At 51.3% G+C, this 24443-nt stretch overlaps 1 protein-coding gene across 14 annotated transcripts in view; it reads right to left on the bottom strand.

Annotated features, from left to right (window-relative positions):
* Positions 1 to 24443, bottom strand: part of scube2 (signal peptide, CUB domain, EGF-like 2) — a 229035-nt gene that overhangs the window by 153522 nt on the left and 51070 nt on the right. Inside the window, exon 1 of one of the 14 annotated variants that reach the window (XM_038808160.1) lies at positions 9120 to 9141. The exons of the other annotated variants lie outside the window; for them this stretch is intronic. Coding sequence (XP_038664088.1) covers positions 9120 to 9126 — 7 coding nt within the window. The 5' untranslated portion in view covers positions 9127 to 9141. Of the gene's footprint in view, positions 1 to 9119; positions 9142 to 24443 lie in introns of those variants that run through there. 14 annotated transcript variants of the gene reach the window in all.

A 24443-nucleotide genomic window follows, 5' to 3' on the forward strand; every position in this document is an offset into this window, starting at 1 on the left:
GAAGGATAAGGTTGAATCCATTTGGGTGGAAATCAGGAATAGTAAGACGAAAAAGTCACTGATAGGAGTAGTCTATAGGCCGCCAAATAGTAACATTATGGTGGGGCAGGCAATAAACAAAGAAATAACTGATGCATGTAGAAATAGTGCAGCAGTTATCATGGGGGATTTTAATCTACATGGCGATTGGTTTAACCAGGTCGGTCGAGGCAGCCTTGAGGAGGAGTTTATAGAATGTATCCGCGATAGTTTCCTAGAACAGTATGTAATGGAACCTACGAGGGAACATGTGGTCCTAGATCTGGTCCTGTGTAATGAGACAGGATTGATTAATGATCTCATAGTTAGGGATCCTCTCGGAAGGAGCGATCACAATATGGTGGAATTTAAAATACAGATGGAGGGTGAGAAGGTAAAATCAAACACTAGTGCTTTGTGCTTAAACAAAGGAGATTACAATGGGATGAGAGAAGAGCTAGCTAAGGTAGACTGGGAGCAAAGACTTAATGGTGAAACAGTTGAGGAACAATGGAGAACCTTCCAAGCGATTTTTCACAGTGCTCAGCAAAGGATTATACCAACAAAAAGGAAGGACGGTAGAAAGAGGGAAAATCGACCGTGGATATCTAAGGAAATAAGGGAGAGTATCAAATTGAAGGAAAAAGCATACAAAGTGGTAAAGATTAGTGGGAGACTAGAGGACTGGGAAATCTTTAGGGGGCAACAGAAAGCTACTAAAAAAGCTATAAAGAAGAGTAAGATAGATTATGAGAGTAAACTTGCTCAGAATATAAAAACAGATAGTAAAAGTTTCTACAAATATATAAAACAAAAATGAGTGGCTGCGGTAAATATTGGTCCTTTAGAGGATGAGGAGGGAGATTTAATAATAGGAGATAAGGAAATGGCTGAGGAACTGAACAGGTTTTTTGGGTCGGTCTTCACAGTGGAAGACACAAATAACAAGCCAGTGACTGATAGAAATGAGGCTATGACAGGTGAGGACCTTGAGATGATTGCTATCACTAAGGAGGTAGAGATGGGCAAGCTAATTGGACTAAAGGTAGACAAGTCTCCTGGCCCTGATGGAATGCATCCCAGAGTGCTAAAAGAGATAGCTAGGGAAATTGCAAATGCACTAGTGATCATTTACCAAAATTCACTAGACTCTGGGGTGGTCCCGGCGGATTGGAAATTGGCAAACGTGACACCACTGTTTAAAAAAGGAGGTAGGCAGAAAGCAGGTAATTATAGGCGAGTTAGCTTAACTTCAGTAGTAGGGAAGATGCTGGAATCTATCATCAAGGAAAAAATAACGAGGCATCTGGATGGAAATTGTCCCATTGGGCAGAGGCAGCATGGGTTCATAAAGGGCAGGTCATGCCTAACTAATTTAGTGGAATTTTTTGAGGACATTACCAGTGCGGTAGATAATGGGGAGCCAATGGATGTGGTATATCTGGATTTCCAGAAAGCCTTTGACAAGGTGCCACACAAAAGGTTGCTGCATAAGATAGAGATGCATGGCATTAAGGGTAAAGTAGTAGCATGGATAGAGGATTGGTTAATGAATAAAAAGCAAAGAGTGGGGATTAATGGGTGTTTCTCTGGTTGGCAAGCAGTAGCTAGTGGTGTCCCTCAGGGATCAGTATTGGGCCCACAATTGTTCACAATTTACACAGATGATTTGGAGTTGGGGACCAAGTGCAATGTGTCCAAGTTTGCAGACGACACTAAGATGAGTGGTAAAGCAAAAAGTGCAGAGGATGCTGGAAGTCTGCAGAGGGATTTGGATAGGTTAAGTGAATGGGCTAGGGTCTGGCAGTGGAATACAATGTTGACAAATGTGAAGTTATCCATTTTGGTAGGAATAACAGCAAAAGGGATTATTATTTAAATGATAAAATATTAAAACATGCTGCTGTGCAGAGAGACCTGGGTGTGCTAGAGCATGAGTCCCAAAAAGCTGGTTTACAGGTGCAACAGGTGATTAAGAAGGCGAATGGAATTTTGTCCTTCATTCCTAGAGGGATAGAGTTTAAGACTAGGAAGGTTATGCTGCAATTGTATAAGGTGTTAGTGAGGCCACACATGGAGTATTGTGTTAAGTTTTGGTCTCCTTACTTGAGAAAGGACGTACTGGCGCTGGAGGGTGTGCAGAGGAGATTCACTCGGTTAATCCCAGAGCTGAACAGGTTGGATTACTAGGAGAGGTTGAGTAGACTGGGACTGTACTCGTTGGAATTTACAAGGATGAGGGTGGATCTTATAGAAACATATAAAATTATGAAGGGAATAGATAGGATAGATGCGGGCAGATTGTTTCCACTGGCGGGTGAAAGCAGAACTAGGGGGCATAGCCTCAAAATAAGGGGAAGTCGATTTAAGACTGAGTTTAGGAGCAACTTCTTCACCCAAAGGGTTGTGAATCTATGGAATTCCTTGCCCAGTGAAGCAGATGAGGCTCCTTCATTAAATGTTTTTAAGGTAAAGATAGATAGTTTTTTGAAGAATAAAGGGATTAAGGGTTATTGTGTTCGGGCCAGAAAGTGGAGCTGAGTCCACAAAAGATCAGCCATGATCTCATTGTATGGCGGAGCAGGCTTGAGGAGCCAGATGGCCTACTCCTGCTCCTAGTTGTTCTTATGTTCTTATGTACTGTCGCTTGTTCTGTTAAAAGTCTTACAACACCAGGTTAAAGTCCAACAGGTTTGTTTCAAATCACTAGCTTTCGGAGCACTGTTCCTTCCTCAGGTGAATGAAGAGGTATGTTCCGGAAACATACATAGACAAAGCCAACATTGTCTACCTCATACGCTGCAGGAAAGTATGTCCCGAAGCGTGGTACATTGGTGAGACCATGTAGACGCTGCGACAACGGATGAACGGACATCGCGCGACAATCACCAAGCAGGAATGTTCCCTTCTAGTCGGGGAACACTTCAGCAGTCAAGGGCATTCAGCCTCTGATCTCCAGGTAAGCGGCCTTCAGGATACGCGACAACGCAAACTCGCCAAGCAGAAACTTAAAGCCAAATTCCGCACACGAGTACGGCCTCAACCAGGACCTTGGATTCATGTCGCATTACAATCATCCCCCACCATCTGGCCTGGGCTTGCGAAATCCTACCAACTATCCTGTCTTGACACAATTCACACCTCTTTAAGCTGGGGTTACCCCTATCTCTGGATCTGTAAAGACTTAATTACCTGCCAATGCTCGCATTCAAAGCATTGTCTTGCATCTTTGACTTTGTCTATATATATGTTTCTGGAACCTACCACTTCATTCACCTGAGGAAGGAGCAGTGCTCCAAAAGCTAGTGATTTAAAACAAACCTGTTGGACTTTAACCTGGTGCTGTCAGACTTCTTCCGGTGCTCACCCCAGTCCAACGCTGGCATCGCCACATCATGGCCTGTTTTGTTGTTCAATCAACATGGTAAGCTAGTGTCAATGAGTAACATTCCGGAATTATAGACAGAGTCACTGGTTTTCCCAGTTCACAGGATAACGGAAGCAGACAAAACCTCTGCCTCTTTTCTGGAATTCATTCTCTGAAACCTTCTATCTTTTTTTTCTGTTCACAAAAGACAGGAAGGCCTTTGGCTTGACCCCTGGCCTGTGCAGGGTAGCTGATTGCAGCCAGGCTAGCAACTAGAGTATTATGATACATTTTAGCTGCCTAGATGAAAAATGAAAAAAAAAGATTGGGGTGGGTTGAAGGGTAAATCAGCTTTGGTGCCTGCTTGTGGTAAACCACTGTTAGTATATTATATGTATTGTGGTAAACTGTTACTATACTACATGTATTGTGGTAAACCACTGCCTGATGGCTCCGCCTCCCCTCGGGCTCGGTATAAAGGTGACTGACCTCCGGCCCTGCCCCAGTTCGGGATCGGAGGCCAGAAGGTTTTCTGTTGAGCTTATAAAAGCCTGAGTTTCATTCATACTCGTCTTGTGGTAAATTGATGACATATCAATTTAATAATCTAAACTTTTAAGATGAATTCATCAGTCACGCCTGATCGCCTGGAACTGGACCCACAAGCAGCCGACGCCACTGCAACCTTCGAGCACCGGCTAAGCTGCTTCAAAGCTGGCCTCAGAACCTCCACCGAAGAAGTCACCGACCTCCAAAAGCAGCAAATACTCAACGCACGGGTTAGCCCGCAAGTTTTTCTTCTTATCAGAGATGCTCCCTCGTATACGGAGGTGATAATGCTGCTGAAGGGACACTATGTAAAGGCAGTAAACGAGGTGTACGCCAGACACCTACTTGCCATGAGGCTACAATGCCCCGGAGAATCACAAGACGAATTCCTGCGTGCCTTACGATATCGGCTGTCCAACACACTGAGCTGCTGATCAGGGACACCTATGTCACGGGAATTAAGTCCCATTACATCCACCAGCGATTGCTAGAAGGGGGTACACTCGGCCTCCCAGAGACAGTGCAGCTCTCAAACTCGCTGGAGGTGGCTTTCCAGAACAAGGAGGCCTACATCTCCGACCATGCGGCACCCTTATGGACCTCGTTGGCACCGCCATCATCGGACTCGAGTCCAGCGCAAGCCTGTACCGCCAACACCAGAAGCCCAAAATGCTACTTTTGTGGCCAGGGTAAGCATCCCAGACAGCGCTGCCCTGCACGGAACGCGATTTGCAATGGGTGTGGGAGGAAGGACCACTTCGCCAAAGTCTGCCAGGCTCGATCTGTCCCTAAAATTCCGAGGCCCAGCAGCGCTGCCTGTATGTCGGGGCCGCCCTCAGCTGCCGCGCCACCCACCATGTGTGACCCATTGGCGCCGCCATCTTTGCTGCCACCCGCCATGTTCGACCCGTGGGGGCGAATCTTTAACACCGCCTGCCATTGGGGCCGCCATCTTGGGATCCCTGCTCACCCGGTCGAACGCTGGCCACCGCTACCTCCGACCGGCCCACTCATCACCTTCCGAAGCTTACCTCCATCACACTCGACCAGTCTCGACCTCATCACCTCACGAAATCCACGATGACCGTCCGGATCAACGGGCACGAGACGGCCTGCCTCTTCGACTCCGGGAGCACAGACAGCTTTATCCACCCAGATGCGGTAAGGCGCTGCTCCCTCCCAATTTTATCCGCCACCCAGAAAATCTCCCTGGCTTCCGGATCACATTCCGTAGAAATCCGGGGTACTGTGTCGCGCACAAGGCGTAGAGTACACTAACTTTAAGCTCTACGTCCTCCCCCATCTGTGCGCTGCCCTATTACTGAGGCTCGACTTCCAGTACCACCTCCAAAGCCTTACTTTAAAGTTCGGTGGACCCCTGCCTCCCCCCCCTCACCATCTGTAGCCTCGCGACCCTTAAGCTCGCCCCACCCTCGCTCTTTGCTAACCTCACCCTGGACTGTAAGCCCGTCGCCACTTAGAGCAGAGGTACAATGCCCGGGACAGGGCCTTTATCAGGTCGCAGGTCCAGCGACTCCTGTGAGAGGGGATCATGGAGGCTAGTACCAGCCCCTGGAGAGCCCAAGTGGTGGTCGTCAAGACTGGGGAGAAGTACCGGATGGTCATCGACTACAGTCAGACCATCAACCGATACACGCAGCTCAATGCATACCCCCTCCCCCGCATATCTGACATGGTCAACCAGATTGCGCAGTAGAGTCTTCTCCACAGTTGACTTGAAATCCGCGTACCACCAGCTCCCTATCCGCCCAGAGGACCGCCAATACACTGACTTCGACGCAGATGGCCGCCTCTACCACTTACGCAGGGTCCCTTTCGGCATCACCAACGGGGTCTCGGTCTTCCAGCGAGAAATGGACCGAATGGTTGACCAGTACAGGCTGCGGGCCACGTTCCCATACCTAGATAATGTCACCATTTGCGGCCATGACCAGCAGGACCATGACGAAAACCTCCGGCATTTCCTCCACACCGCTAAGCTCCATAACCTCACATACAATTAGGAGAAATGCATTTTCCGCACAACCCGCCTAGCCATCCTTGGCTACGTTGTGGAAAACGGAGTCCTAGGGCCCGATCCCGACCGCATGCGCCCCCTCCTGGAACTCCCCCTCCCCCACTGCCCCAACGCCCTGAAGAGATGCCTGGGGTTCTTCTCTTACTATGCCCAGTGGGTCCCCAATTATGCGGACAAGGCCCGTCCACTCATTAAATTCACCATTTTTCCCCTAACGGCTGAAGCCTGTCTGGCCTTCAACGGCATCAAGGCAAAGCCGCCAAGGCCGCGATGCACACGCTGTGGACAATTCCGTTCCAGGTGGAGAGCGATGCATCGGACTTTGCCCTGGCCGCTACCCTCAACCAGGCGGGCAGGCCCGTGGCTTTCTTCTCCCGTACCCTCCATGCCTTCGAAATTCGGCACTCCTCCGTCGAAAAGGAAGCCCAAGCCATTATAGAAGCTGTGCGACATTGGAGGCATTACCTTGCCGCCAGGCGATTCACTCTCCTCACTGACCAACAGTCGGTTTGTTTAATAATACACAGCATGGCAAAATCAAGAACGACAAGATTCTGAGGTGGAGGATCGAGCTCTCCACCTACAACTTTGATATCTTGTACCGACCTGGGAAGCTCAATGAGCCCCCAGATGCACTATCCCGTGGTACATGTGCCAACGCACAAATAAACCGACTTCGGGCCCTCAACAATGACCTCTGTCACCCGGGGGTCACCCTTTTTTTCACATTATCAAGGCTCGCAACCTGCCTTACTCCATCGAGGAGGTCAGGACCATGACCAGGGACTGCCAGGTCTGCTCGGAGTGCAAACCGCACTTCTATCAGCCAGACAGAGCGCACCTGGTAAAGGCCTCCCTCCCCTTTGAGCGCCTCAGCATCGACTTCAAAGGGCCCCTCCCCTCCACTGACCGTAACGTGTACTTCCTCAACGTGGTTGACGAGTACTCCCCATTCCCCTTTGCCATCCCATGCCCTGACATGACCTCTGCCTCCGTCATCAAGGTCCTGCACAGTCTCTTGTACCTTGTTCGGTTTCCCCACCTGCATCCATAGCGATCGGGGTTCCTCCTTCATGAGCAACGAGTTGCGTTAGTTCCTGCTTAGCAAGGGCATCGCCTCAAGCAGGACAACCAGCTACAACCTCCGGGGCAACGGACAGGTGGAGAGGGAGAACTCGACGGTCTGGAAGGCCATCCTTCTGGCCCTATGGTCTAGACGTCTCCCAGTCTCCCGCTGGCAGGAAGTCTTTCCCGATGCGCTCCACTCCATCTGGTTGCTCCTGTGCACTGCCACCAATGAGACCAGTCAAGAACATATGTTTGCCTTCCCTAGGAAGTCCACCTCCGGGGTCTCGCTCCAATCCTGGCAGACAGTCCCAGCGCCCGTCCTCCTCCGGAAGCATGCGAGGAGCTATAAATCGGATCGAGAAGGTCCTGCTCCTCCATGCCAACCCACAATATGCCTACGTGGCGCATCATGACGGGCGGCAGGACACAGTCTTCCTCCGGGATTTGGCACCTTCGGGTTCCCCAGCGACCATCTCCACCATCCCCGACCCTACACCATCTCCCTCCACCACTACCCAGCTACTTCAAGATTTGGCACCCGCAGGCCCACCGGCGACCATCATCTCCATCCCCGCCCCTACACCCCTCCCCCTCCCACCAACTCAACTACTGGGTGAAGAGGACAACACGCTCCCAGACCCGCAGGTCTCGACACAAGTGCCCACACCACAATCAGGACTGAGGCGATCACGGCAGAAGGTCAAGGCCCCCGACAGACCTGACCTTTAAGTCCACTTCACCCCCGCTGGACTTTTTTTTTAACAGGGGGTGAATGTGGTAAACTACTGTTGGTATATTATGTGTATTGTTGTAAACTGTTACTGTACTACATGTATTGTGGTAAACAATGTATTTGGGCAGCACGGTAGCATTGTGGATAGCATAATTGCTTCACAGCTCCAGGGTCCTAGGTTCGATTCCGGCTTGGGTCACTGTCTCTGCGGAGTCTGCACATCCTCCCCGTGTGTGCGTGGGTTTCCTCCGGGTGCTCCGGTTTCCTCCCACAGTACAAAGATGTGCAGGTTAGGTGGATTGGCCATGGTAAATTCCCCTTAGTGTTGGGTGGGGTTACTGGGTTATGGGGATAGGGTGGAGGTGTTGACCTTGGGTAGGGTGCTCTTTCCAAGAGCCGGTGCACACTCAATGGGCCGAATGGCCTCCTTCTGCACTGTAAATTCTATGATATCTATGAAACCACTGCCTGATGGCTCCGCCTCCCCTCGGGCTCGGTATAAAGGTGGTTGACGTCTGGCCCTGCCCCAGTTCGGGATCAGAGGCCAGGAGGCTTTCTGTTGAGCTTATTAAGTCTGAGTTTCGTTCACTACTCGTCTTGTGGTTAATTGATGGCACATCACTGCTCCTGGTAACTGCTTGCTTGTGGCCCCGTGGAAGTGCATGTGCTATTGGCCTGACTGAGGGCATTATGAATTTGGCTGTGACTTACTTTCCATAACCATCACTATAGACAATCAATAGTTTTACTAGAGGAATAGGCGAGAGGAGAAAATTGTTGGGAGAAAGGAGAGGAAATGTTGAAGATAAAAATGCAACTGTTGATGACTTTTTGCAGCACCACTGAAACAATTTTAGGAACTTACTGGCACTGGTGACTAAAGGCTTAACATTTGGAAAATAACAATGCTTTTGGCAATGTTAGGACAGGTGGGAAATGCATTACAATGCATGATGTGATAATAAGTCAATCGAGCAGTAAGCTCCTACATGAGAACAGGATTGTCTTAGGCTGCACTGGCCCCATGAGTAATAGCCCAACAACACACTGTCCAGGCCAAGAAGCCAAATGCACACGAACGAGCAGCACCTGTGAAGCTGTTCCCCCAAAATCCGCAGAGACATCTACTGAGTGTTTCAGTAATTTCTGCTGGAATGACATCTGTCCATGCAGAATTTAGCTGAGCACATGATGGTCTGGGTTGCTACTGCACCCCCTTTCCCTAGATCTCTGCTCTCCTGACATTAATAGGTTTTAAATGATCTGCAGGTGTGCCTGCCACCATACGCACAGCATGCTGGTACATGACATACTCCTACTTTGAAAACTAGTTTCATATCTCTAACCTGACATACAACAGCAACAGTGCTGGTTAAGTGCTCCCAGAATTGCTTTAATTTCCAAATAGAGGGTGCGGTGCCTGGTAGTCAGGTTGCAGGTAGCCAAGTTTTCTCATCACTGCATGTGCTTTAGCCATTGGGATTTACAATGGCAGGAAGCTGGAAGTTAGAACACATCTTTCATTAACATTTGGATAGGAACTAAAAAGTAACATTCACCTCAGACAGCTTAACATTCACATTTAAAGTGGATTTAAATTATATATTTATTCCACCCCAACATGTTCCACTGGTATGGTTGCCAAACATCCCTGATTGCAGAGGGGTCTCCGAGAATTGATGATTAATCTCCCAGGCGTTACTGCTGACAACCTGGGATAAGGAACCTCTCACAAGACAATTTATCAAGTCGTGGTGTTAAACCTTTCCTGCTCACAATGCCTCAATGAAGTAATAGTCAGTGGTGGGGAGCAGTCAACACTGGGGAGGCATGGGCAGTATGGGCATGGTCGCCATATTTGCATCAGGTCCATGAGCAAACACAAGGTCAGATAGATTTACAAAGTATGTGAAGCTACAAGTAAAGAATTGATTTAAACATTTTTTTCAAAATTAGACTTCAAACTGCAGGGAAATTTCCCACCCCCATTTTGAGGGGGGACAGTAACAGCGGAGGGGGTGCAGTATTGAGCAGGAGACCCAAACTGGTACACTGGTGGAGTTTCTCCACTCGATTTTACTCAGCGCCCACCAATGACATAACAGGGATCGACCTTCTAAAAAGTCGGACTTTCAATTTACATAAACTTTACAAAGCAGATCAGCCGTTTATGCCTGATTTGTCCCCCCCCCCCCCCCCCCCCCCACGTGAGGGCACCCACGTGAATCATGACAGGTCCTCCATGATGTGCACTTGGCAAATATAACCCACCGGAGGAACACAGCTGAGTACAGCTCCCGGGAACTAAGGTGCAAGTGATGGGAATTCCCCTTGATGGCACCGGAAAATCCGACCAACGGCCAATGGTGGGCTGAATCCTTTTCCTCCTCCCCCCTCCATTATCCGTGAGTCGCCAGAACAAAAGAAGCCATGTCAGTGTCAGAAATATCACACTTTTTTAAAGTATTTTTATTTGACAAATTTTCAATGTTTTCACAATACACAAACAACCCCAAACAGACAAAAATACCCCTCCCCCGCCTCAGCAGTCAACGGTAACCAACTCCCGAAAGTGTATGTGAACAACCCCAACAATTGTAGAACCCTCTCCTTCGCCCCCTCAACTCAAACATCACCTTTTCCAGCGTCAAAAACTTCAGCAGGTTCCCCCACCATGCCGCAGCACAGGGTGGAGAAGCTGACCTCCACCTCAACAAGACCTGCCTACGAGCGATCAGCGAGGCGAAGGCTAAAATATCACCCTCTGCAGCACCTCACAGACCCTCTTCTAGTGCCACCCCAGTTCTTCCTCCCACTTTGCCTTAATCCCCTCTATGGACACCCTATTCTCCTCCAGAATCCTCCCGTAACTCACCAAAAAGACCCCTCTCCAAACCCCCCACTTACAGCACCGCCTCCAGCAATGAGGAGGCCGGCGCTATCGGCAAGGTCAGGAAAACCTTGTTCGCAAAGTCCCGCACCTGCACATTCCTAAAACGTTCCCCCCACACCACCCCATACTTCTCGCCAAACTTCTGCAAACGCGCAAATCGTCCCCCTTCATTTCCTTAATCCCCTTCTCGCCCCATCCCCGAAACCTCGCATCCTTCCCCCCTGACTTGAACCCATGATTCCCCCTAATCGGCATTCCCCCTGAGCCTGCCCCCAGCTTAAAGTGCTGTCTAAACGGCCTCCAAATCTCCATTGTGGCCACCATCAACAGACTCACCGAATACTTTCTAGGGGCCATCGGGACCGGCGCTGTTGCCAGCACCCGTAACCCCGGCCCCCTGCATGAGCCCGGCTCCATCTTTACCCACAGAGCACCCTCCTCCTTGCTCCAACCCCGTACCGTTTCTGCATTGCCGCCCAATAGTAATACAGCAAGTTTGGAGGCCTAACCCCGACCCCGCCACGCACCCCACACCCCCTTCCCTCTGCCGTCTCTTCTGCAATACCACCCTCCTAATCCTGGCCACATTCCCCACCCACCCCGCCAAACGAACGAGGAGATCAGCCACTACACCCTTCTGAAGAAAGACTTAGGCAAAATGACCGGCAGACATTGGAACAAAAACAGGAATTGTGGCATAACATTCATTTTAACTGCCTGCACCAGGCCCGCCAACGACAGAGGGAGGTTGTCCCATCTCAGCAAATCAGCCATCTCCCCCCTCACCAAACTAGTGAAATTAAACTTCCAAAGTCCTGCCCAGTCCCCAAATACCTAAAGTGGGTTGCTGCCAAGCGGAATGGCAGCCCCCTGACACCTGTTTCCACTCCCAGTGGGGAGACCATAAATACTCACTTTCCCCTAAATTCAGTCTCTACCTTGAAAATGTCCTGAATCTCTGGAGCACTTCTATTGGGCGCAATTCTCCCGAGTCACGAAGACTCGGGAAGCTGGCGTCAAAAACGGGCGGGTTTGACGCCAGCCTCCGCCCCCCCCCCCCCCCCCCCCCCGACCGGGAACCGATTCTGCTCCCCGGTCGGGGCTAGCATCGCGCGGCCGTGAACTCCGGCATAGCGGGCTTAACGAATTTTGTTAAGCCCGCTAGCCAGAGTTAGCGATGGCTGACGCGTCAGATGACGTCAGCCGCGCATGCGCGGATTGGACGACTCCAACCCGCGTATGCGCGGATGACGTCATCACGCATATGCATGAAACCCGCGCATGCGCGGGCCGGTATGCCCCTCAGCCGCCCCGCGAATGGATACAACGGGGCGGCGGAGGGAGAAAGAGTGCACGGGGTAAGTACCCGCTGCCCGCGATCGGTGGGCACCGATCGCGGGCCCATGGCACCCTTGGCACGGCCATGGTACTGCCGTGCCAATCAGTGCCATGGTTCCCCAGATCGGGACTTTACGGCCGTTTTTACGAACGGTCAGACCAGGTGTGTTTTACGTTCATAAAAACGGTCGTAAAGGCCTTGGAAATCGACCCATCGGCCAGGGGTGAATCGCTGCTCGCCGTAAAAAAACGGCGGGCAGCGATTCGTGTCGGGAGGTGGGCGTGGGGGGGGGGGGGGAGAATAGCGGGAGGGCGTCGGACCAGCGTGGCCGTGAAAATTTACGCCACCCGCTATTCTCCGCCCCATCGTGAGTGCGGAGAATCGCGCCCATTATACTCCCCACCGACGTGCTCGGTTCCGAAATGTACGACAGCAGATCATCGGCATATAGGTACACCCTATGTTCCCACCCCCCCTCCTCCATCCCCTTCCATGACCCCAAAGTCATCAGCGCAATGGCCATGGGCTCTATAGCCAATGCAAACAGTAACGGGGGTCATGGGACATCCCTGCCTTGTACCCCGGTGTAGTGTAAAATACCCTGAATTCATGCTGTTAGTGTACACACGTGCCATCAGCTCGTTATGCAGCAGCCCCATCCACACCACAAACTTTGGCCCAATCCTAAATCTCTCCAGTACCACAATAGCTCTATTTTACCCAATCGAATGCCCTCTCTATGTCCAGCATCACCACTCTCTCTGCCTTCCTTCTGCCGGAGAAAGGACTATATTCAACAACCTCCTCACATTTGAGAACAACTGTCTTCAGTAGACACCCTTCCAACTTTATCGGCAACACCTTTGCCAATATCTCAGCATCGGCATTCAGCAGAGATATGGGTCTATACGACCTACACTCCACCGGTTCCTTGTCCTTCTTTAACAACAATGAGGCGGAGGCCTGCCCCATCATTTGCGGCAAGACACTCTGACCCATCGCATTCTCAAACATTCCCACCATCATCCGTGTGAACTTGTCCTTAAATTTCTTATAAAATTAGACCGAGAACCTATCATGCCCCACCGCCTTCTCTGCCTGCATCCTCCCAATCGTCTCCTTCACCTCCTGCTCCCCCACCAGCTCCTCTAACCCTGCCCTATCTTCCTCTCCCAGCCTCGGATACTCCAGCCCATCCAGAAATTCCCGCTCACCCTGTGGTGGCTCCAAACTATACAGGTTCCTCGAAAATTCCTTTTAAAAATCCTCATATTTTACTGTTTGCGTTGGCTATAGAGCCTGTGGCCATTGCGCTGATGACCTCGGGGTCGTGGAAGAGGATAGAGGGAGGGAGGGAGGGAGATGGGGGGGGGGAGTGGAACATAGGGTGTACCTATATGCCGATGATCTGTTGTGGTACATTTAGGAACCGAGCATGTCGGTGGGGTGTCTAATGGAAGTGCTACAGAGATTCAGGGCATTTCCAAGGTAGAGACTGAATTTAGGGGAAAGCGAGTATTTATGGTCTCCCCGCTGGGAGTGGGAACAGGGGTGAGGGGGCTGCCATTCCGCTTGGAAGCAACCCACTTTATTAATCTGCTCCAGAGCCACCACCAACTTCCCCGCCTTATCCCTTACCCGAACTATCTCCCATGCCGCTGCCTCCCTCCGGAGCTGGCCAGCCAGCATCCGCCCTGCCTTCTCCGCATACTCGTATGAACAGCCCGCCTCACCCATAAACCTCTCCCATATTCCTAAATCCCGCCCCAGCTCCTGAACCCCCTCATTTTCCTAAACCCTACCTCATGATCCTGAGCCCCACCCCATGTTCCAAAATCACGCCCAAGATCCTAAACCACACCTCACTCTCCTAAACCCCGCCTGTCATTCCTAAACCCTGCCATGTGCTCTTAAACCACAACCATCTTCCTAAACCACACCCTCTGATCCTAAACCCCACCCCATGGTCTTCAAACCCGCCCCATAATTCTAACCCCACACCAATTTCCTAAACCTCATCCCATGATCCTAAACCTCTCTCCATGATCCACCCAATGATCCTAAAATGCACCCCATGTTCCTAAACCTCACCCATGTTCCTAAACCTCGCCCCATGTTCCAAAACATCTCCCAATGTTGCTAAACCCAACCCATCGTCCTACACCCGTCCCCATGTTCTTAAACCCTGCCCCATCATCCTACACTTCTCCCCATGTTTCTAAACCTTGCCCCATGGTTCTAAACCCTGCCGCATGTTCCGAAACCCTGCCCCATGGTCCAAAACCCCACCCCATGTTCCTAATCCCCGTCCCATGCTCCTAAACCCCACCACGTTACTCAAACCGGCGCCATGTCCAAAACCCTGCCGCATGTTCTTCAACCCTACCCCATGGTCCTAAACACTGGTTGAGGGCATGTTCCTCAACCATACCCCATGGTCCTAAACCCAGCCCCATGCTCCTAAATCCTGTCCTATGTTCCTAAACCCCTCCCCATGTTCCTCAACACTGTCCCATGGATCTAATCCCCGCCTCGTCATCCAAAACACTTCTCTAATGCACTATCAATTACGATGAGATGAGAGAAGAGAGTAATCGAGGCTTTATTATGCAGAGATGTGGAGCCTCCCGCAGCTGCTGCCGAAATGGCTGCAACTCGGAGAGCCCACACATTTATACTCTGCCTACTGGGCGGAGCCAGCAGGCAGAGATCTACCCCCGTACCTGTAGTACAGGGCCCTTACCGTAATGCCCTCGTATGCAGTATACACAATACAACACTGATGACTACCACATTCACCCCCTGTTAAAAAAGAGTCCAGCGGGGCAGCACGGTGGCGCAGTGGGTTAGCCCTGCTGCCTCAAGGCGCCGAGGTTCCAGGTTCGATCCCGGCTCTGGGTCACTGTCCGTGTGGAGTTTGCACATTCTCCCCGTGTTTGCGTGGGTTTCGCCCCCACAACCCAAAGATGTGCAGGGTAGGTAAATTGGCCAGGCTAAATTGCCCCTTAATTGGAGAAAATGAATTGGGTACTCTAAATTTTAAAAAAAAGAGTCCAGCGGGGGTGGTGGAAACTATTTACATACAGGTTGTTAAAAAATTTACAGGTTGTTTAAAATTTAAGAAAGAGGTTACAAATTCGGACGGTCGTGCGCCTTGATCCGTCGTTGCGAGCACTGCAGTTGTGGTCTTGATTCAGGCATCGGTTCGGTCGTCGGTGACTCCGGGAGCGTGACGGCCTCAACTTCATCCACGGGTGGGACCAAGGGGAGGGCGGATTGTCCTGGAGCCGGGTCTGTGGTGGGGTGCGCCGAGGGAAGGGAGGATGGTGCCGGGGCAGAGGGGAGGGCGTGTGGGGACCCAGCTGGTGCCAGGTCCCACAGGGAGACTGTGTCTTGGCAACCGGCAGGGTATGCTACGTAGGCATACTGCGTGTGGAGTAGCTGTACCCTCTCAACCAACGGGTCCGCCTTGTGGAGCTGCAGGTGCTTATGGAGGAGAACGGGTCCTGGAGCTGCCAGCCATGTTGGGAGCGAAACCCAGGAGGTGGACTTCCTATGGAAGACAAAGAGATGTTCATGGGGGGTTTAGTTTGTCACAGTGCACATGAGCGACCGAATGGAGTGAAGGGCGTCGGGGAGGACCACCTGCCAGCAGGAAGACAGGAGATTTCTGGACCGTAGGGCCAGCTGGACGGCCTTCCAGACCGTCCCATTCTCCCGCTCCACCTGCCCATTTCCCCGGGGGTTGTAGCTGGCCGTCCTGCTCGAGGCAATGCCCCTGATAAGCAGGTACTGGTGCAGCTCATCGCTCATAAATGAGAATACCCGATCGATATGGACGTAGGCGGGGAAACCGAACAGAGCGAAGATGATATTGAGGGCTTTGATGACAGTAGCAGACGTCATGTTGGGGCATGGGATGGCGAAGGGGAATCTCGAGTACTCGTTGACCACATTGAAAAAGTACGTGTTGTGGTCGGTGGAGGGGAGGGGCCCTTTGAAGTCCACGCTGAGGCTTTCAAAGGGGTGGGAGGCCTTCACCAGGCGCCACGGTCTGGCCGGTAGAAGTGCGGTTTACACTCCGCGCAGACCTGGCAGTCTCTGGTGATAGCCCTGACTTCCTCGATGGAGTAGGGCAGGTCGCGACCTTTATGAAGTGATAAAAGCGGGTGACCCCTGGGTGACAGAGATCGACGTGCAGGGTGCGGAGTCGGTCCACTTGTGCGCTGGTACATGTACCTCGGGATAGGACATCGAGGGGCTCGTTGAGCTTACCGGGGTGATACAAAATCTCGTAATTGTAGATGGAGAGCTCGATCCTCCACCTCAAGATTTTATCATTTTTGACCTTACCCCGCTGTGTGTTATTAAACATGAAGGCAACCAACTGTTGGTCAATGAGGAGAGTGAATCTCCTGCCGACCAGGTAATGCCTCCAATGCCGCACAACTTCTACGACAGCTTGGGCTTCCTTTTCGACGGAGGAATGCCGAATTTCGGAGGCATGGAGGGTGCGGGAAAAGAATGGGACGGGCCTGCTGCCTGGTTGAGGGTGGTGGCCAGAGTGACGTCTGATGCATCGCTCTCGACTTGGAAGGGCAGCGTCTCGTCGACCTCGTGCATCGCGGCCTTGGCGATGTCGGCCTTGATACGGTTGAAGGCCTGGTGAGCTTCGGCCGTTAGTGGGAAAACGGTGGAGTGAATGAGTGGGTGGGCCTTGTCCGCATAGGGCGTAATACGAAAAGAACCCCAGGCATCGTTTAAGGGCCTTGGGGCAGTGGGGGAGGGGGGGTTCCATGAGGGGGTGCATGCGATCGGGGTCGGGCCCTAGAACGCCGTACTGGACCACATAGCTGAGGGTGGATAATTGGTCCGTCCTGAACACACACTTCTCCTTGTTGTAGGTTAGGTTGAGGAGTTTGGCAGTGTGGAGGAATTTGGAAAGTTTAGCGTCGTGGTCCTGCTGGTCGTGGCTGCAGATGGTGACGTTATCCAGGTATGGGAAAGTGGCCCTCAGTCCGTACCGGTCAACCATTCGGTCCATTTCCCATTGGAAGACCGAGACCCCGTTAGTTACAGTGAAGGGAACCCTAAGGAAATGGTAAAAGCAGCCGTCCGCTTCAAATACGGTGTACTGGCGGTTCACCTTGCGAATGGGAAGCTGGTGGTAGGCAGATTTCAGGTCCACTGTCGTGAAGACCTAGTACTGTGCAATCTGTTTGACCATATCAGATATGCGAGGGAGGGGGTATGCTTCAAGCTGCGTGTACCGATTGATGGTCTGACTGCAGTCAATGACCATCCTGTTTTTCTCCCCAGTTTTCACCACTACCACTTGGGCTCTCCAGGGGCTGTTGCTCGATAATACCTTCCCGCAGCAGCCGCTGGACCTCAGACCTGATGAAGGTCCTGCCCTGGGCGATGTACCGTCTGCTCCTGGTGGCGACGGGTTTGCAATCCGGGGTGAGGTTTGCAAACAGGGAATGTAAGTCGAACTTAAAGGTCGTGAGGCCGCATACAGTAAGGGCTGGTAGGGGCCCGCCAAGTTTCAGGGTTAGGCTCTGGAGGTTGCACTGGAAGTCCAGGCCGAGTAGCAAGGCAGCGCAGAGGTTGGGGAGGGCGTAGAGCCGGAAGCCACTGAACTCTATGCCCTGGATGGTGAGGGTGGCGGTGCAGTACCCCCGGATCACCACGGAGTGGGATCCAGAGGCCAGGGAGATTCTCTGGTTGGTGGAGTGGACCATGAGGGAGCAGTGCCTTACCGTATTGGGGTAGATGAAGCTCTCAGTGTTCCCGGAGTCCAGAAGGCAGGAAACCTTGTGCCCGTCGACCTTCACTGTCGGTCGACGCGGTCGCGAGGTTGTGCGGTCGTGACTGGTCAATCATGACGGATGCCAGACGTGGCTGTTCGGCGGTGGTCGCAGGCGATGAGCGGCCCGATGAGGTGTCCGACGAGCAGGTGTCCTGAGGCGGGGAAGATGGCAGCACTCACAGGCCGCACGTGGTGTGAGTGGAGAAAGATGGCGCCGCCCACGGGCCGCTGTGGACTGAGGCGAGGAAGATGGCGGCGCCCGTGGGTCGCACATGGGGGGTGCCGGGGCAACCGCACAGGCCTGGCACACGGCAGCAAAATGTTCTTTCTTACCGCACGCCTTGCAGAGCGCGCTCCGTGCTGGGCAGCGTTGTTGGGGGTGTTTTGACTCTCCGCAGAAGCAGCACTTGAGTCCCCGGGGTTGTTTGGTTGCCGAGCAGCGCATGCCTGGGGTTGGCTGGGGGAGGTCGCTGGTGGGGTGCCCGGTAGGGTGTTCGCTGGCGGGGTCCACGATGTCCAGGAGGGGTGAGCCGTGCGGTCGGGGGCATACGCGTGTTTATTGTGTGAGGCGACTGTGAACGAGAGCGCTGGTTTCTTGGTCGCCGCAATGTCGAGGCTGGCCCCTTCTAAGAGTCGAACGCAAGTCTAAGTAGCAGGTCAGAATGTTCAGCGGCCGAAACGGCCTGGCAATCGCAGTCTCTCACTAGGAGTTGCAGGGCACGCCAGAAATCTTCCACAGACTCACCAGGGAGTTGATGCCGCGTGGAGAGGAGGTGCCTGGCGTAGATTTTGTTGGTCTGCTACATGTAGTTCTCCTTCGGTAGCGCTATGGCCTCAGCGTATCTCGGCACGTCCCAGATGAGGGGGAAGATGTCTGAGCTCAGCCGTGTGTAGAGGATCTGGAGCTTTTGTGCCTCTGAGGGTGGTTCAGTCGCAGATCCGATATATGCTTCGAAGCAAGCTAGTCAATGTGCGAAGGCCGACTTGGCGTTGTCTGCTTGAGGAGGCAGCTGCAGGCAATCAGGCTTAATGTGGAGATCCATCATTTTAAAATCTCTGCGTAATAAATTGATGCACTATCAATTACGAGGAGACGAGAGCAGAGAGTAATCGAGGCTTTATTACGCAGAGATGTGGAGCCTCCCGCAGCTGCTGCCGAAATGGCTGCAACTCGGAGAGCCCACACATTTATACTCCGCTTACTGGGCGGAGCCAGCAGGCAGGGATCTACCCCCGTACCTGTAGTACAGGGGCCTTACCGTAATACCCTCATATGCAGTATACACAATACAACAGTGGTGACTACCACATTCTCCATGTTCCTAAACCCCTCCCCGTGTACCTAAAACCCTTCCCATGTTCCTAAACAACTCCCCGTGCACTAGAACCCTCCCCATATTCCGAAACACCACCCCATGTTCCTCATCCCTGCCCCATCGTCCTAAATCCCCACCCCATGCTTCTAAACCCCACCCCATGATCCTAAAACAATCCCATATTCCTCAATCTCACCCCATGCTCCTAAACCCCGCTCCATATTCCTAAACCCACCCTATACTCCTCAACCAGGACCATGTTCCTAAACTCTGCCCAGATCTGTCCTTGCATCGAATTGGTAACAAATGAAACCAAGAACACATCGAAAAAGGAGTTTGTACTTTGTAACAAGCTAATCATAAAAAAGGCAGAAAACACCATAATATTCCTTTAACCATGCTTGCTCTTTTTTAAAAAAAACAAGGACTCCTACCTATAGGGCCCGCAACTTTTTTTAACAAAGTAAATACAAAAAGTATTTGCAAATTGCAGGCAAATTCATGTGAGCAGTCATATGATTAAACATTACATGATCCAACCTTCAGGAATATGTTCAGCCAGAGTTGACAACCTGACCAATTAGAAGCAATGACTCAGCACAAATATAACAAAACATTTAACATAAAGTGTGAATCTCTGATGCTGGTGCCATGCTTTGCTAGATCTGTAATGCAGCGTTGGGGCTACAATCTTGCAGACCTGAATTTACATCAAAGAGGATTGAGACTGGCAGCATAGCTTGCAATAACTGCCCTTTTGTCAGATCAAACATTTGGATAAGAATTTAGGAAATCAGCATTGAGAGAAATCTATTCACACCATTGAGTATTCATATCTTAAGATGTGTGCAAACTTTATTTTCATTTCTCACCCACCTTGAAAGCAAGCCCTCTATTTCTTTGCCCGGATCATCATAATTATATTGTTTTACAGTATTTCAAAACACAATCAACATTCTGAATCTTTCCCTGATGCTGACTGCTGATTTATTTTCTGATTTCCTTTTCCACAATCATCGCCTTATTAATTTCTCCGAAATTTTTAAAATTCTATCGTGGGATGTGGGTGTTGCTGGCTAGGCCAGCATTCATTGCCCATCTCTAATTACCCTTGAGAAGATGACAGGGAGTCACTTTCTTGAATCACAATCATCTTGTATCTATAGTCATCTTGTAGATGGTACACACTGCTGCCATGTGCACTGGCGGTGGACAGAGTGAATGTGGTGGCTGGAGTGCCAATCAAATGTGCCGCTTTGTCCCTAATGGCTTCATTAGTAAGCTTCTTTTTTTTAAATAAATTTCGAGCATCCAATTCATTTTTTCCAATTAAGGGGCAATTTAGCGTGGCCAATCTACCTATCCTGCACATCTTTGGGTTGTGGGGGTGAAACCCACGCAGACACGGGGAGAATGTGCAAACTCCACACGGACAGTGAACCAGGGCCGGGATTCGAACCCGGGTCCTCAGCGCCGTAGGCAGCAATGCTAACCACTGTGCCACCGTGCTGCCCTATTAGTAAGCTTCTTGAGTATTGTTGGAGCTGCACTCATCCATTCATTTATGGGATATGTGCGTCGCTGGTTAGGCCAGCATTTATAGCCCATCCCTAGTTGCCCTTCAGAAAGTGGTGGTGAGTTGCCTTCTTGAACCGCTGCAGTCCTTGAAGTGTAGGTACACCCACTGTGCTGTTAGGGAGGGAGTTCCAGGATATTGCCCCAGCAGCAGTGAATGGACGGCAATATACTTCCAAGTTAGGGTGGTGAGTGACTTGGAGGGGAACCTCCAGGTGGTGGGGGTTACCAGATATCTGCTGCTCTTGGATTTGGAAAGTGCTGTCTAAGGAACCTTGGCAAGTTAGTGCAGTGCATCTTGTAGATGGTGCACACGGCTGTCACTGTTCGTCGGGTGTTTGTGGAAGGGGGAGCAATCAAGTGGGATGCTTTGTCCTGCTTTGTCAAGTTTCTTGAGTGTTGTTGGAGCTGCACTCATCAATCACACTCCTGACTTGTACCTTGTAAATGGAAGGCAAGCTTCAGGGAGTCAGGGGTTGAGTTATTCGCCTCAGAATTCCCAGCCTCTGACCTACTCTGAGTCGCTGGTCCAGTTTCTGGTCATGATGTGGAGTTTCTGGTCAGTGGTGAACGCCAATATGCTGTTATTGGTTGAATGATGGTAATGTTGTTGAACGTCAAGGGGAGATGGTTATAATCTCTCCTGTTCGAGATGGTCATTTTCCAGCACTGGTGTGGTGTGAATGTACTTGCCATTTATGAAATGGCAGAGGATGATCATTTGAATGTGGAGGCTAGTGGAATGAAAAGTGAGGACAAGGGGGATCATAACATGAAGGGGTGAGGGCAGGGCCGGCTCAAGGCACCGGCAACTCGGGCAGTCGCCCTGGGCGCCATGTGCTAGGGGGCGCCAGACTCGGGTCCCGCGCATGCGCAGTTGGGCCGGTGCCAACCAGCGCATGCTCGGGTCCGCCTCCCCCCGCCCCCTCCTCGGGTCCGCCCCCCCCTCGGGTCCGCCCCCCCCGCCCCCCCTCGGGTCCGCCCCCCCCCCGCGGGTCCGACCCCCCCCCCCCCCCCCTTGGGTCCGCCCCCCCCTCGGGTCCGCCCCCCCCCCCACCGGTCCGCCCCCTCCTCGGGTCCGCCCCTCCGCGGCCCCCCCCCCCCCCCCCCGCGGCCCCGCCCCGCCCTCGGCCCCGCCCCCGCCTCGGCACCTCCTCAGCCCCCCCCCCCGCCCCTCCTCGGCCCCGCCCCCCCCGCCCCTCCTCGGCCCCGCCCCCCCCTCGGCCCCCAAAGTTCAGCTTGCCCGGGGCGCCAGCAACCCTAGGGCCGGCGCTGGGTGAGGGCAGACATGTGGGAAATGGGGGGGGGGACCTTGGTTCAGGACAAAAGCAGACATGTTAGAAGCACCATTTCAAAGATGCTTTGACGCGGAGTGTGAGGAGCTGTTGTCGAGGCCACATTTCCAATATTTAACTTCCTTCCTTGATCTCTCTGTCTCCATTTCCAGTGACAGACTTACCACCAATGTTCATTACAAATCCAACAGCCCCACAGTTACCTCAACTAGACCATAAGACATAGGAGCAGAATTCAGCCACTCGGCCCATCGAGTCTGCTCCGCCATTCAATCATGGCTGATATTTTCTCATCCGCATTCGCCTACCTACTCCCCATAACCCCTGATCCCTCATTAATCAAGAACCTATCTATCTCTATCTTGAAGACACTCAGTGATTTGGCCTCCACAGCCTTCAGCGGCAAAGAGTTCCAGAGATTCACCACACTCTGGCTGAAGAAATTCCTCATCTCTATTTTAAGGGATCGTCCCTTTAGTCTGAGATGTTATCCTCTGGTTCTACTTTATCCTACAAGTGGAAACATCCTCTCCACGTCCACTTATCCAGGCTTTGCAGTATCCTGTAAGTTTCACTAAGATCCCCCCTCATCCTTCTAACCTCCAACGAGTACAGACACAGAGTCCTCAACTGTTCCTCAAACGACACGTTCTTCATTCCAGGTATCATTCTTGTGAACCTCCTCTGGATCCTTTCCAAGGCCAGCACATCCTTCCTTAGATACGGGACCCAAAACTGCTCACAATACTCCAAATGGGATCTGACCAGAGCCTTTTACAGCCTCAGAAGTACATGCCTGATCTTGTATTCTAGCCCTCTTGACATGAATGCTAACATTGCATTTGTCTTCTTAACTGCCAACTGAACCTGCCGTTAACCTTAAGAGAATCGTGAACAAGGTCTTCCAAGTTCCTTTGTGCTTCTGATTTCCTAACCATTTCCCCATTTAGGAAATAGTCTATGCCTAAATTCCTCCTTCCAAAGTGTATAACCTCACACTTTTCCACATTGTATTTCATTTGCCACTTCATTGCCCACTCTCCTGGCTTGTCCAAATCCTTCTGCAGCCCCCTTGCTTCCTGAATAATACCTGTCCTTCTACAGATCTTTGTATTGTTATGGGTCAGGGTTTAGAGAACCCCAAAGTATATCATGGAGTTCACCTGACCTACAACTGTTTATAGATTTTGGTTATGGGGAGCACAAGGGCCTACTTTCCAGGTTGTATTCAACAGAAGGCCTTAAGCACTTTGAATCAAAAACAAAGTTCATTCTACGAATTCAGTTAACATTTTATAAACACACACAGTAAGCATTTCATCAACTAAACATAAATGCCACACACAGCTACAGCTCTCTATATTTAACCCTTAATAACTTTCCTTTACTGTTTCACTCAAGTAACAAGATCCATAAACCAGACAAAAACCCTTTTACCCAAAACAGTAGGTTTGAATTTCTTCCAGAACATTATTTTGAAGTTATCAAGTGATCTGGAGACACCTTTTTACATGCAGAGAGACCAGAGTAGCCTTCTTTTGTCTGAATGCAGCTTCCCTCTGTCTAAAACGTAAGTAAAACTCAGAGCCACAAACAGCTTCCAGCTCAAAACAAAAGTAAAAACCAGAGCCACAGCCTAGATCCACAATGACATCACTGCAGCCATTTGAGAAGACAAACAGTTCTTAAAGAGACATTCCCATGGCAGTATCATCTGCAAACTTAGCAACAGTGCCTTCAGTTCCTTCTTCCAGATCATTAATGTATATTGTGAAAAGTTGTGGTCCCAGCACAGACCCCTGAGGCACACCACTACAACTCCTTGCACTCTGTTCCCTATAAGGGCTCCATCCCATTCTCCCAGTTTCTCTGACTCCATCCCATCTGTTCTAATGACACCAGCTTCAGAAATGTTGTTTCTGATATGTCTGCTTTTTCCTTAACCAAGGTAGCCCCCTCGCCTGTGATTAACGGGGCACTCAACCGGGTTCAACCCTTTCCCACACCTCTGCCCTGACTCTATCCCCAATCCCTCAAAACCATGATAGGGTCCCCCTTGTCCTCACTTCCCATCACTTGTCTCCATATTCAAAGGATCATCCTCTGCCATTTCCACCAACTCCAGCATGATGCAACCACAAAACACATCTTCTCCTCACTCCCTCATTCCACAGCGACCGCACCCGCTGTGACACCTTGGCCACTCCTCCATCACGCCCAACTCCTTGTCCCCTTCCCACAACATCTTCCCTTGCAATTGCAGAAGATGCAACTACCTGTCCCTTTGCCTCCTCACCATTCAAGGCCCAAATACTCCTTTCAGGTAAAGCAGCATTTTACCTGCACCTCCTTCCATTTGGTTGACTGTATTCGGTGCTTCCAGTATAGTTTCCTCTACATTGGGGAGATTAAACGCGGACTGGGTGACCTGGATCACCTT

Source organism: Scyliorhinus canicula, chromosome 9 (assembly GCF_902713615.1).
Source record: "Scyliorhinus canicula chromosome 9, sScyCan1.1, whole genome shotgun sequence".
NCBI classification, from domain to species: Eukaryota; Metazoa; Chordata; class Chondrichthyes; order Carcharhiniformes; family Scyliorhinidae; genus Scyliorhinus; species Scyliorhinus canicula.